The sequence below is a fragment of the Lithobates pipiens genome, unplaced genomic scaffold (genome assembly GCF_037356315.1).
Source record: "Lithobates pipiens isolate NorthernLeopardFrog02 unplaced genomic scaffold, aLitPip1_a1.2 Scaffold_19, whole genome shotgun sequence".
In the NCBI taxonomy this organism is placed as follows: Eukaryota; Metazoa; Chordata; class Amphibia; order Anura; family Ranidae; genus Lithobates; species Lithobates pipiens.
In genome coordinates, this window is record NW_027507764.1 from 448,769,549 (window position 1) to 448,782,739 (window position 13,191).

Genomic DNA, 13,191 nt, shown 5'->3' on the forward strand with positions numbered 1-13,191 from the left:
CACTAAAGCCCCGTACACACAATGAGATTATCGGACCAATGATCCTCCGTTTTTTTTTGCATGCTAATCTCAGATCGAATCTGATGAGTTTACTAAAGTCACGAAAATTCTTGTACAACAGAATTTTCTTTCGGAAGTGATGCCATGTGTTGTAATGCATTTGTATTGTATTTTCGAACAATAGTTGTACTTATTAAATGAAAATCGTACGATCTGTCATCGTACGAAAAAAAAAATTGTGCACGTCCGTAATAATAATATTAGATGAACTGTCATGATCAGCTCTTGAAAGCTCTGTACTAACGATCCGATTATCATACGATCGCTTCGAAAGCGGTATTTTCCTTACGATTTTCTGATCGTGTGTATGGGGCATAACACTGGGTGGGTATTTAAGGGGCATTGTTAACTACTTCCCACCTGGCCACTGTATATAAATGGCCAGGTGAGCACGCTCTCCTTCTGAGAGGATGTTCAGGAATGTCCTTCAGTAAAAACACCTGACACCCACATATGTAACAGTAAAATCACATGTCCCAATGATTATCTGCACACATATGTCGGTGATCACCTGCACACATCTGTACATGATCATTTGTGTACATATGTCCATGATCACACAAACCAATTATTAAAATAATATTAAATTATTAAACATGTAGCAGAATACATTTAAATGTATGACAAAAAGATTTTATTGGATTTTTAAAAAAAAGAAATAAGTAGAAAAGAAAGAAAGAAGAAAATATTGTTTTTTTTCCAAATTTCAACACTTTTTTTGCTTATATCGCAAAAAATAAAAAAACGGAGCCGTGAATAAATACCACCAAAATAAATCTCTATTTGTGTGAACAAAATGCTAAAAATTTAATTTGGGTACACCGTAGCATGACTGTGCAATTGTCATTGAAAGTACGAGAGCACTGAAAGCTGAAAATTGGTCTGGGAAGGAAGGGGGCAAAAGGGCCCAGTATTGATGTGGTTAAATAAAACCAGGAGTGAATAACGCACAAGTGCAGGGTTCAGGAGTGAATATGTGAAGTAGTGCTGCTAAAACAATAAATATGAAGTATGAAGTGCAATGATATGCAATGGGGTTTATTTACTAAAGACAACTCCACTTTGCACTACAAGTGCACTTGGAAGTGCAGTCACTGTAGATCCGAGGGGAACGTGCAAGGAAACTAAAAAACAGCATTTTTGCTTGTACATGATTGGATGATAAAATCAGCAGAGCTTCCCCTCATTTCAGATCTTCCCCTCAGATCTACAGCGACTGCACTTCCAAGTGCACTTTCAAGTGCACTTGCAGTGCGCTTGTAATGCAGAGTGGATTTGCTTTAGTAAGTAAACCCCAATGTCCAAAAAAAAAATTCCAAAAATATCACTGCTTAAACCATACACCGTGCAATCTACAATAAGTGCACAATAAAATGCCCATCAGCAAATTTCGGGCTATGAAAAAAGTGCTTCCAAACCCTTGGTGCTTGTGACCTTCCTTACCAATGAGGGACTCACCCCATCGTAGCTGATAGTGATCATAATATAACATAACATCTCATGCTCCCTCCAGTCTCCCAGAACTCACACTTCCACTTCATGAAATAAAGGCCTATATCAATCCAATCCTCCAGGTATACTGTATAACTCCCAGTCTCTGGGCACGTCCACAGGGGACCCCCTTAATCACTTTAGCCCAGGAAGATTTGGCTGCACAATGACCAGAGCATTTTTTGTGATACAACACTGCGTCGCTTTAACTGACAATTGCGCGGTTGCGCTGCACTGTACCCAAACAAAATATATTTGCCTTTAGTAAATAAACCCCAATATTTTGTACTTTTTGCTATAATAAATATCCCCATTTTTTTTTTTTTTTAAAGCAATTTTTTTTTCAGTTGAGGTTGATATGTATTCTTCTACATATTTTTGGCAATAAAAATCGCATTAAGTTTATATTGATTGGTTTGCACAAAAGTTATAGCGTCTACAAAATAGGGGATAGATTTATGGCATTTATTTTTATTTTTTACTAGTAATGGTGGCACTCTGTGATTTTTATTGTGACTGCGACAATATGGCCGGACACATCGGACACCTTTGACACATTTTTGGGACGAATGACAATTATACAGCAATCAGTGCTATAAAAATGCACTTATTGCTGTATAAATGTCACAGGAAGGGGTTAACACTAGGGGCGATCAAGGGGTTAACTGTGTTCCCTGACTGTGTGTTCTAACCATCGGTCTGCTATCCTGCTTAAGGGAGCCAACGTATAGCTACGACGCCTAGCGGGTACATGCCGACCTCCACAGATATTAGGATGCAGTTAAACATTCATGTGGCCTTACTGCATAGTTCTCAGTAAAGCAGATACAGAGAAAAAAACTCCCATAGTGCAGTATGATATATAATCAATTGATTCTGTCAAAGGGGCATAATTGGTTCCCGATCAGTCCTCTCAGCTGATGGGTGTTGACCAGAGTGTTCTAGTGAGGGGGAGGCATCCTTCTTTCAGATGCAATTGAACCACAGGAGAGATCGCTGTACTAATGTCAGAAAGTTAATACAGCGGCTCCTCCTGAGCTGTCAACTTTTTTTTCCATCAGCCCTGCTGGATTGAACGCAAAAAAAAAACTACTAGTGTTTGAGGCTTTACACACAGAAAGCAGAGTTCAGGACTGTGCTACACACTAAATGCTATGCACAGAGTGCAGGGTTCAGAAGTGCACTACCCACACAGTGCAGGGTTCAGGAGCAGGCTATGCACAGAATTCAGGAGTGCACTGCACACAGAATACAGGGTGCCAGGGTGCTCATCTTTAAGCAGCCGCCAAGTCTTCTGTTCCCAAACAGTAAACTTAGTGCACACTTATTTGCAGCTCCGCTTCTCCCCCAGTGGCCAGCCTCGACCAGCATGGAATGTCCTCCCTGCAGTCCACAAACACACTGTGCCTTAGCAGATATCCCTTTTTTGTCCTGCCCTAAATGCAGGGGCACAGAGGGATCTGTGGGAGCTGCCAGAAGAGGTGTGCTATCACTTTTAACACAGAAGCCAGGCTTCTGTATTTACATGTGACAGTAAATAGGGCCACTGATTAAGGTCTGTTCCACCACATTCTGACTGAAAAAAGCCCTATGTGTCCTAAACATTTTTTCCTGGGGGGAAATTATTATATTGTATGGACAAGATACAAGCATAGTTTGGATATGTTTAGTGGGTGTCTGCCTGCAGTGGTTGCTTAACAGTCCTTAAATAGCCTCAGACTTCAGAGAGTCAAAAGAGCCATTTAGTGAGTAGACACAGAATAAGCTTTATACACTATATTGAATAAAAGTATTGGGACGCCTGCCTTTACACATACATGAACTTCAATGGAATCCCTTTCTTAGTCCGAAGGGTTCAATATTAAGTTGGCCCTCCCTTTGCAGGTATAGCAGCTTCAACCCTTCTGGGAAGGCTGTCCATAAGGTTTAGGAGTGTGTCTATGGGAATGCCTGACCATTCTTCCAGAAGCGTATTTGTGAGGTCAGGCACTGATGTTGGACAAAAAGGCCTGGCTCGCAGTCTGTGCTCTAATTCATCCCAAAGGTGTGACATCAAGGGGTCTTCACCTTGTGGTTTAGTGGTGGTGGTGGCTGGACCTTATTTCAGTAATTAAATTCAAAAGCTGCTGGCTTTTTGTAGCTGTTGACTTTTAATAAACACAAAAAAGACTGGCGCTCCGCTTTAAAGCCTAAATTTAGTCAAGATAAAAGGAAAAAAAAAAAATAGCACAAGGGACATTACTTACTAATAATCCAATATGGCCATTGCAGCGCTGGCTCATGCATTCGTTAAAATTTTCCTCCTTCGAGGTGCAACTTTTTTTAAATGTGAACTTATTCTTTAGGTCTCATGCACACTGGATGTTATAAAAATGGCAGTAGTGTTAGTTGTAGAAAGCTGTAGCTGTAGAATGAGTTTTTCCAGTATTTTTGCAGTAGCATTTTTCTGCATTTTTTAGCTTTTTTAGCAAAACTATTCTCCCACAAAAGCTTATGGCTCAAAAACACTGATAAAAGCTGAATAGCTTGTGTTTTCCAGTGTTTTTAACCGCTTGCCTAGCAGCGCACGTCAGTTTGTCAGTTAAAGCGATGCAGTGCCGAATCGCAAAAAGTGCTCTGGTCAGGAAGGGGGTCAAATCATCCGGGGCTGAAGTGGTTAAGCTTTTATCAGCATTAGAGCATTTTCACAGCTGAAAATCTACTACCAAAACCAACTAGTTCTGGGTTTTTGTTTTACCAGCCAGAAAACGTCCCTGCTAAAAAACTATTAACAGCCTATGTGTGCATGGACACATAGGATAACATGCTGGGGAGTTTACTGGCTGCAGAAAAAAATGCCTGAAGCCAAAAACAGCAGCTGTAAAAACATCCAGTGTGCTTGAGCCCTTATAGTAGATGCAGCTGTGTGTAGCCATGTGAGGCACATCACCATGCATCCCCATACAACAATTGTCAGGCACATATTTCAGGCTATCCTCCTCTATCAATATTTTGCAAGAAAGGAGATCTTTGAAGATTTGATTATGAGTGTCATTGTTGTTGAGTAAATATAAACAAAATACTCTTCTAATAAGGCAGAGAGCCTGTTTCTGATGTGTAATAAGGCAGAGAGTCTGTCTACAGTTGCAAAATTCTTCAAATCCAGTGCAGTATGTGTCTGGAGAGTGAGGAAATCGATCCATTTCCAAATAATATAATATTCCGCCCATTCAATAAAGCTACAGTTTAAAAAAGAAGATGTGACTCTTGATGTTTCCTTTCTCCTGAGCACACATAGGAAAATCAATTTTCTCCTACTGTAGAAAGACATAGAAGTATAATGCAGACAGGAAGAGCTGGCACAGGTAAATGAGCAATAGATGTATTATGATTCCTCACATTTGACTCTGCTCTCATCCCTTAGGTTGATGTGTTTGAAATTAAAGCTGTGTCACTTGGGAAACTACAGAGAGTGAGCCTAGGCTGCGAGGCCAGTCGCAAGTCACAGTACTGGTATTGTGAGAAAGTAATCATCAGGGAACAGGGCAATGTCTCAGAATATATCTTCAATTGTGAAAGGTAACATTATTCATGCCATCACAATTCTTCTCCACACAATTTTAAAAGCTGTATATCTGTATTTTCTCGATAATACTTATATGTTTGATGTCAGTTTTATGGAATCTAAGCCCACTACTAATTCACAACCTGTGTGTCACACTGAGGTTTCTGGGTAATATCTGTACTTTCTTTTCCTATGATTTTACCGCCTGTCACATGGGCATTCATTCTTTCAGTGAATTTTTTTTCTAAAGTTCAGAGTTAAACTAAAAATTTAAATTTCCATTCCTACTGAGAATCACAGTGTCATACCTAATACTAAGTAAGGCAATGGATGCAAATCAGCAATGATGTATCTGTACATAATGTATAAAGAATGTAATAGTCATTTCCTTTTTTATTAAATAAGTAGTTATTAAATACGTTAGTTTGTCATGTACTGAGGAAGCTTTAAAAATTACACATTGAATAGTTTTCATTTATCTTATATTTAAATATTTAATTAACTTACAAAGTGCGTACACAGAAAAAAAATAAAAATAATAAAATCAATACTTGGTGTGTCTATGTTTTACCCAATAGGCACAGCATCTATTCCCTAGCTACACTAGTAAACAATTGTTTAAGGGACTCAGCAGATAGGTTGCCCAAAACATCTAGAAGAGTTAACTGCAGTTACTCTATGGATTTAGGATCTCTCAGTTGCCTCTGTCTCCTTGTGTGATCCCAGGCAGACTCAGTGGGGTTGATTTACCAAAGGCAAATAGACTGTGCACTTTGCAAAGTGCAGTTGCGCTCTGCAAGAGCAGTTGCTCCAGAGCTTAGTAATAAAGGTGTAAAAAAAATACTGCGCTATGAAAAAATGTGTTGTACCCAGCTGCCAACACTACTGAAGACTACACAGTAACATGCAAAAATTAAAACAAAAAAGTGTAGCGCTTAGGTGGCAACAAACCACATGAACCAGTAAGGCACTAATTCAAGCAAAGAAAATTACATACACTTCAAAAAAAGAAAATATGTGTAAATTCCGTTGTATATCAAGAGATCTTACTCCCAGGTGGAAGAGTGCATGAACCTCATGCACACAAAAGGTTAAAGTAATAAAATTAATTTAACATATACAGTCCATCAAGTGAACGTCTAACAGTCCTTGAAATGTGTAATATCAATCACAATTCCAAACTTGAGGTGACGTGAAAAAAGGTGAAATTCAACTTCTGATGTGTAGAATAATACCACCCCCACCGTGATAAAGAAGGGGAGAGGAGGCTTATCAAATGACGTGGACTCAGAGGAAGGCTTACGCCTCTCGAGTCATATGGGCCTGTAGGTTAGAAAACCAGATAATCGTACATCTAGTGTGTAATCTCCCGCAAGTCTTCAGGTCATGAAATCATCCGTAGCGATCCTTCTATAGTGCTCATCCCACGAAAATAGGGGGCTCAGGTATCAAAGACCATGGAAGTAGAAAACTAGCATAGCGTGATACCGTTTTAACATCCAATTTATTAAAAAATAATAATAAAATTACACTCACATTTGGCTCAATTGTAATAACATAGTCAGAAAGTAGCGATGTCTGTAAGGGGGTCCACCCGACGTGTTTCAACTAAACAGTCGTCCAGTCGGGTGGACCCCCTTACAGACATTGCTACTTTCTGACTATGTTATTACGATTGAACCAAATGTGAGTGTAATTTTATTATTATTTTTTTATAAATTGGATGTTAAAACGGTATCACGCTATGCTAGTTTTCTACTTCCATGGTCTTTGATACCTGAGCCCCCTATTTTCGTGGGATGAGCACTATAGAAAGATCGCTACAGATGATTTCATGACCTGAAGACTTGCGGGAGATTACATACTAGATGTATGATTATCTGGTTTGCTAACCTACAGGCCCATATGACTCGAGAGGCGTAAGCCTTCCTCTGAGTCCACATCATTTGGTAAGCCTCCTCTCCCCTTCTTTATCACGGTGGTGGTGGTATTATTCTACACATCAGAAGTTTAATTTCACCTTTTTTCACATCACCTCAAGTTTGGAATTGTGATTGATATTACACATTTCAAGGACTGTTAGACGTTCACTTGATGGACTGTATATGTTAAATTAATTTTATTTACTTTAACCTTTTGTGTGCATGAGGTTCATGCACTCTTCCACCTGGGAGTAAGATCTCTTGATATACAACGGAATTTACACATATTTTCTTTTTTTGAAGTGTATGTAATTTTCTTTGCTTGAATTAGTGCCTTACTGGTTCATGTGGTTTGTTGCCACCTAAGCGCTCCAGAGCTTAGTAAATGAACAGAAGCTCTGATGACTTCCCTTATCCAATCATGTGCAAGCAGAAATGCACGTGATTGGATATTTGCAAAGTGAAGCGCTACCTCATTTACCAAGTTTTGTAGCAGCTGCACTTGCAGAGTGCAACTGCACTTTTCAAAATGCACAGTCTTTTTGCCTTTAGTAAAGCAACCCCATTGATGTTGAGTAAAGCATATGAACACAAAGGGAATGCCCAATCAAATGGTGAAGCAGTCCAATAGGCTTTTGTGATATGATCACATAAAACAATCAAAACATTTTGAAGACCAACACACTTTCCCTTCATCGGGTCTACAGTATAAATATAAAAAAGATGTATATACATGCACATAAGACCAATTGTAATTAAACAATAAATGAACTTAGAAAACTCAGTGCGAGAAATGTGTTTTTTAAACTTCTCTTTATTGAAGTATAAAGATAATTAAATAACAAAACAGGGCATTTTGGGCATTCCCAGGCCTAAGAAATACAATAGGCAATAGTAATAAAGAAAAATACTGTAGATACAATAAACAATTGCCAGTGCCATAAAAATAGCAGAACAACTTCTCACTCTAAGCCCCTGTACACACGGTCGGACATTCTGCCAACCAAATCCGTCGGATTTTGTCCTTCAGGTTTTGTCCGTCGGATCTTGTCCGAAACTGTTGCATACACACGGTCGGACTAAGTTGTCGGAAAATTCAATCATTCAGAACGTGATGACGTAATTTCGTTACGATGGGACTACGTTCAGGCTAGTAGCCAATAGCTTTGATGTAGGAATTTGATCTGAGCATGCGTGGCACTTGGTCCGATCAAAATTCTCTACACATGATCGGAGTATGTCCGATCGAACCAGTTGGTCGGAAAATATTTCCAACAAGTTGGAAAATTGGGTCCGACGAATATTCAGACGGAATCAGTCCGATGCATACCACACACAGTCGGATTATCCGACAACATGGTCCGACAGGACACATTCCGACGGATTCTCCGACCGTGTGTACAAGGGCTTAGGGGTTCATAACAAAGGAGAAGTGGGCTAGGGGCATATTACAATCTTACAGATGTCCCTACAAGATGGAAGAGAACCGGGAGGGCATGTGGCTCGTCAAGATCAAAATCCAGAGATATCAGAACCTAAGTAAGGATGAGCGGGCCAGCAGAGTGTTACTCACTAAAAGCAGCAAACAAAATAAATTTATGTCCCAAAAGAGTCTGTAGTGTCAACAGAGTTAACCCAGAGGTCCCACACAAGAAAGATATGTTGCTTTGTATAGGGAGGGGGGGGGGGTCACCAAATTGACCAGCGATTAACTAAAGTCTATAGATGGTGATTTCAGTTCAAAATAAGAGCCTTTCTTGCATAGAACAAAAGAAGACACAGTGGGGTTCTGGTTCCTCTCGTGTAGGTCCGAGAATCCACAAGGCCCAATAGGCACGCTTTAGGCTGTAAAGAAACAGTGCTAGAAATGTTTAAATGCAAAAACCATACTTCATAAAAACATAAAACTTTTTTTAACTAGTACAAATAATTATATACATAATATAATAGACATAAGCCAAATAAAATAACTAATGGTGTCCATATGCAATATCAGTTTCACTCATTTCCTTCAAATCCAGTCTGGGTAGTGCCAAGTCACCCTCATCCCCTACCCCCCAAAAATACATAACCTCACATTCTTTAAAAATTAGTCCAACACTTTGGGTTTATTTATTAAAGGCAAATAGACTGTGTACTGCTGACTTCCATCATCTACTCATGTGCAAAAAATGTTTCCCTTGCATGTGATTGGGTATTCTTTGTAAAGTGAAGCTTTACCTTATTTTCTAAACTCTGGAGCAATTGCACTTGCAGAGTGCAAATGACCTTGCAAAATATACAGTCTATTTGCCTTTAGTAAATCAACCCCTATGTTAGCCATCTACCTAACTGTAGCCTTTTGGGCCCAGTCATACCCATATTTGGACAATGTTAGAGCTCTTTGTAAAGATGCTTCCCTTCACGTTAGACTATAATAGCAACTACACCTGTTTAGTTATTTAAGCAATTAAAAATACATATGCCAGGGATGACATATGAGATTCACTGGACATGAGCAGGAAAATAGGAAGCTATAGACAGAATACATTGTTGAGTTGTGTTCCTTCCTATTGCAAATGGGGTTATTTAATAGAGATCCAAACCCAAATGAGACATGGGAAAAGGAAAACTGGGGGGGGGGGGGGGGGGTATTTATTTATTTTTAAGTGGTGAACGTGGATATTATTTGTTTGAAAGAAAGTTTATTTTATTTTCAATTTGTGTTGGATAAATGGCAAATGCATCCAGAAGTAACAACTCACCAGAATCCCCTTGCCACATAGGGTCAAAGTTTTAAAAATAACTTGGTGTTAATGAGGTTATGTATGGGCATATACAAATGTGAAAAATGTAAAGTCTGAAGATGCTCTGTCACATCAAAGTGGTCGGGAAAACGTATTGGTTCAATAAAGTAAAATGTGTGCATTTACAAAATGTGATTGTAATTTAACAAGGTTTATTGCAATAGCAACTTTTGAGAAAAAATATTGGGGTTGACTTACTAAAAGCATGCATATTTAATTTGCAAGGGAAGTTGTACTTTGTAAGGGAATCTTCCCCACTCCCCAGCGCTTAGTCAATTTGGGACAATTTCACTTTGCAAATAATTCCCATTCAAGTGAAAATAAAAAAAAAACAGCATTTTTGCTTGCACGTGATTGGATGATGGAAGTCAGCAGAGCTTCATCTCATTCACAAAGTTTTGCAGTAAAATTCTATGCAATGTGCAAGTTCTTTTTCAAAATCAACATCTTATCTTCCTTAGTAGATCAACCCCAATATTTTCTATTAAAATATGTAGTATATCTCCGTTTCCTATTTAAAACCCTATATAGGTTTTATCCCTATCCCACCTATCTATGTTTCACCTTTTCCATTCATCTGTTTAGAACCTGTAGCCACACCTGCACACTGGAGCACAGGTTCCCAGTGGAGAAATGAATGTATACTCTGCAGGGCATGGTGGAGGGCTTGGTGGCAGGGAGCAGGTTCATGCTACATATAAGTAAGGTCTGTGTGGAGGCATTCTTCAATAGAAGGTGGGGGTAAATAAGCACGTGGGGCTTTTTAATATAAAAGGGAACATGTACTTTAAGAGTCGCAGCATTGTGAAGGTCATAAGTCAACATTCTCAATATGAGTCATTTTAATGTATCACTATTTTTGTGCCTGATAGGTGGCTTCCATTTATGTCCCAGGGCATTCTGCATTCGGAAGTTGAGCTTATGGTGCAAGGTAATGTATTAATATCCCTACATGAAAAAAAGATCTGCTTACTGTACTCCAATTAAAGTTCTGTAGTAGACAAATTATGAATAGAGCAAATGTAGTTTATTTGTTATGTAACAGAAAGCATTGTAAAAAAAAACAGACAAAAAACAAAGAACCTCTTTGTGCTCCAAAAAAAATACAATGAAAAATGGTAATAGATCCAAAATGTAAATCTTGCAGCCAAAACTTACACTGCCTGAGGAAAATCTGCAGTAAAAGTAAAATTCAGAAAATGAAACAGAACAATTCAGGACACAAAAAAGAAAATACGGTCTAATAAAGACAATCTTTCATCCATTTGGCTAGGAGCAGTGCTTTTGTAAATACTTAAAGTAGAACATTAAAAAATCCAAATCCTTTAAAGTGTAAACTCCCATCTCTCACATTTACCTATAGGTAAGCCTGTAATAAACATTGGCCCAGGTGCTCATAATACAGCTCCTCCTCTTGTCATTAGATGGTGAAGAGCATAGGCAAAAAGGCACAGAGCCGATTGGAGCAGCTCTGTGCCTTGTGATTGCAGTGTGGCCAATCACAGCAATCAAAAAAGTAAACAGAGGTACTGTTTACCTTGGAAAACCCACCCTTCAGGAGAAGGCTTTAATGAATTAATTTATCCATTAAATCCTTTACGCTGCAGCAGAGAACTCTATGGTTCAATGTGAAGGAAGGGGTTTTAAAGGGGTTTTAAAGGACCTTTGACCACAAGCATTGTGGAATTGTTTTGGATGGTGGGGGGGGGGGGGGGGTTAAAGTGGCAATGGCCGCCAATAATTGGGAGGGGTGGTTTAAAATGCCACTGACCACCAATATTTTTTGGGGTTTATCTTGCTACTGACCTCCATCACATCATTTGTGAGCTCCAGAACATCTACTTTTGCCCCCCCCCCCTTACTTCTGTTAGTTGTGTTCATGTGTGATGCTACACACTACACTACTGCACGCATACTTGAATATAATTACTTTTTTTAAACAGTTTAGTGGCACATTAAGTATTTTGGGTTTCTCCATGGCACCTAAATACCAGCATACAGTATTTCATAATTTGCAAAAAAAATACAAAAAAATAAGATCACCTTAGGGGTGTTCACTTTGCAAAAAAGGGATCATGTTATGCTCTGACTTATTTATTTGATATGTTTTCTAGCAGACAGAGACAGGGAAACATGTTTTTTTATTTTGTATAGTAAAAAATAAAACAAAAAAAGTGGTTGTTAAATACTACCAAAAAAAAGCTTGTCTTGAAAAATGTTAAAAATTATAATTTGGGCTCAGTATTACATGACGGAGTAGCTGTCAGCCAAACTATCACACTACTGAAAACTGAACGGGAATGGGGTGTAACATTTTGGAATTGGGGGGCGGTTAAGGACAAAAATTCAGGCACAGAAAAAAATAACATTAAATTTGCTCTCTCTGAAGTGCAGTAAGTTAAACCTTACCCAGAGTTTAATAAATGTTAACTGGCCATATATCACCATCTAAGCTGTACAATCTAACATATTCTTGAAATTATTATTAATTATCAATTGGATATTTATTTTATAAGATGCAGTGTAATATTGCCACAAGTCGTTACCTAGGTTGGACCACATAATTATGCCAATTAGACAAACTGTCTTTTAGAAAGATTGGTTCCATATTCAGCTGGTTAGGTGAAATTGATCCAATCATATACACAAACATATATACATAGCCCAGTTAGAGATAATACATTTGAGCTGTTTAACCACTTGCTTGCTACCAGGCCAATTCTGACACAATTTCTTCTAGAAAATAACTCATAACCCCCAAACATTATATACATTGTTTTAGCAAAGACCCTAGGGAATAAAACAGTAGTCATTTTTATCTTGCACTGTATTTGCGCAGTCATTTTTTGAATGTGTTTTAAAAAAAAAAAAAAAACAGTTTCATGCATTAAAAATTAATTTCATAATGTGAAAGATGATGTTACACCAAGTAAATAGATACCAAACATGTCACACTTTGAAATTGCACACACTCGTGTAATGGCGGCAAACTGTGGTACTTAAAAAACCCCATAGGTGACACTTTAAAAATGTAATTTTTTTTATGGGTTACCTGTTTAGAGTTAGAGAGGGGGTCTAGCTCTAGAATTATTGCTCTCACTCTATTGATACCTCACATGTGTGGTTTGAACGTCGTTTACATATGTGGATGTGACCTACATATGCATTCACTTCTGTGCGTAAGCATGTAGGGATGGGCGCTCTTTACATTTTTTTTTTTATTATTGTTTTTACTTTTATTTTTCTATTTTGACACTTTCTTTTTACTTTTTTTTTTATCACTTTAATTCCTATTACAAGGAATGTAAACATCCCTTGCAATAGGAATAGTGTGTGACGGGTCCTCTTTACAGGGAGATCTGGGGCCAATAAGTCCCCAGATCTCACC

General features: G+C 38.3%; 1 protein-coding gene across 2 annotated transcripts in view; it reads left to right on the forward strand.

Annotated features, from left to right (window-relative positions):
• Positions 1 to 13,191, forward strand: part of RP1 (RP1 axonemal microtubule associated) — a 612,495-nt gene that overhangs the window by 257,803 nt on the left and 341,501 nt on the right. For both annotated transcript variants that reach the window (XM_077492703.1, XM_077492704.1), the window contains exons 22-23: positions 4,955 to 5,109; positions 10,676 to 10,734. In XM_077492703.1, the coding sequence (XP_077348829.1) occupies positions 4,955 to 5,109; positions 10,676 to 10,734 (214 nt within the window). The remainder of the gene's footprint in view (positions 1 to 4,954; positions 5,110 to 10,675; positions 10,735 to 13,191) is intronic.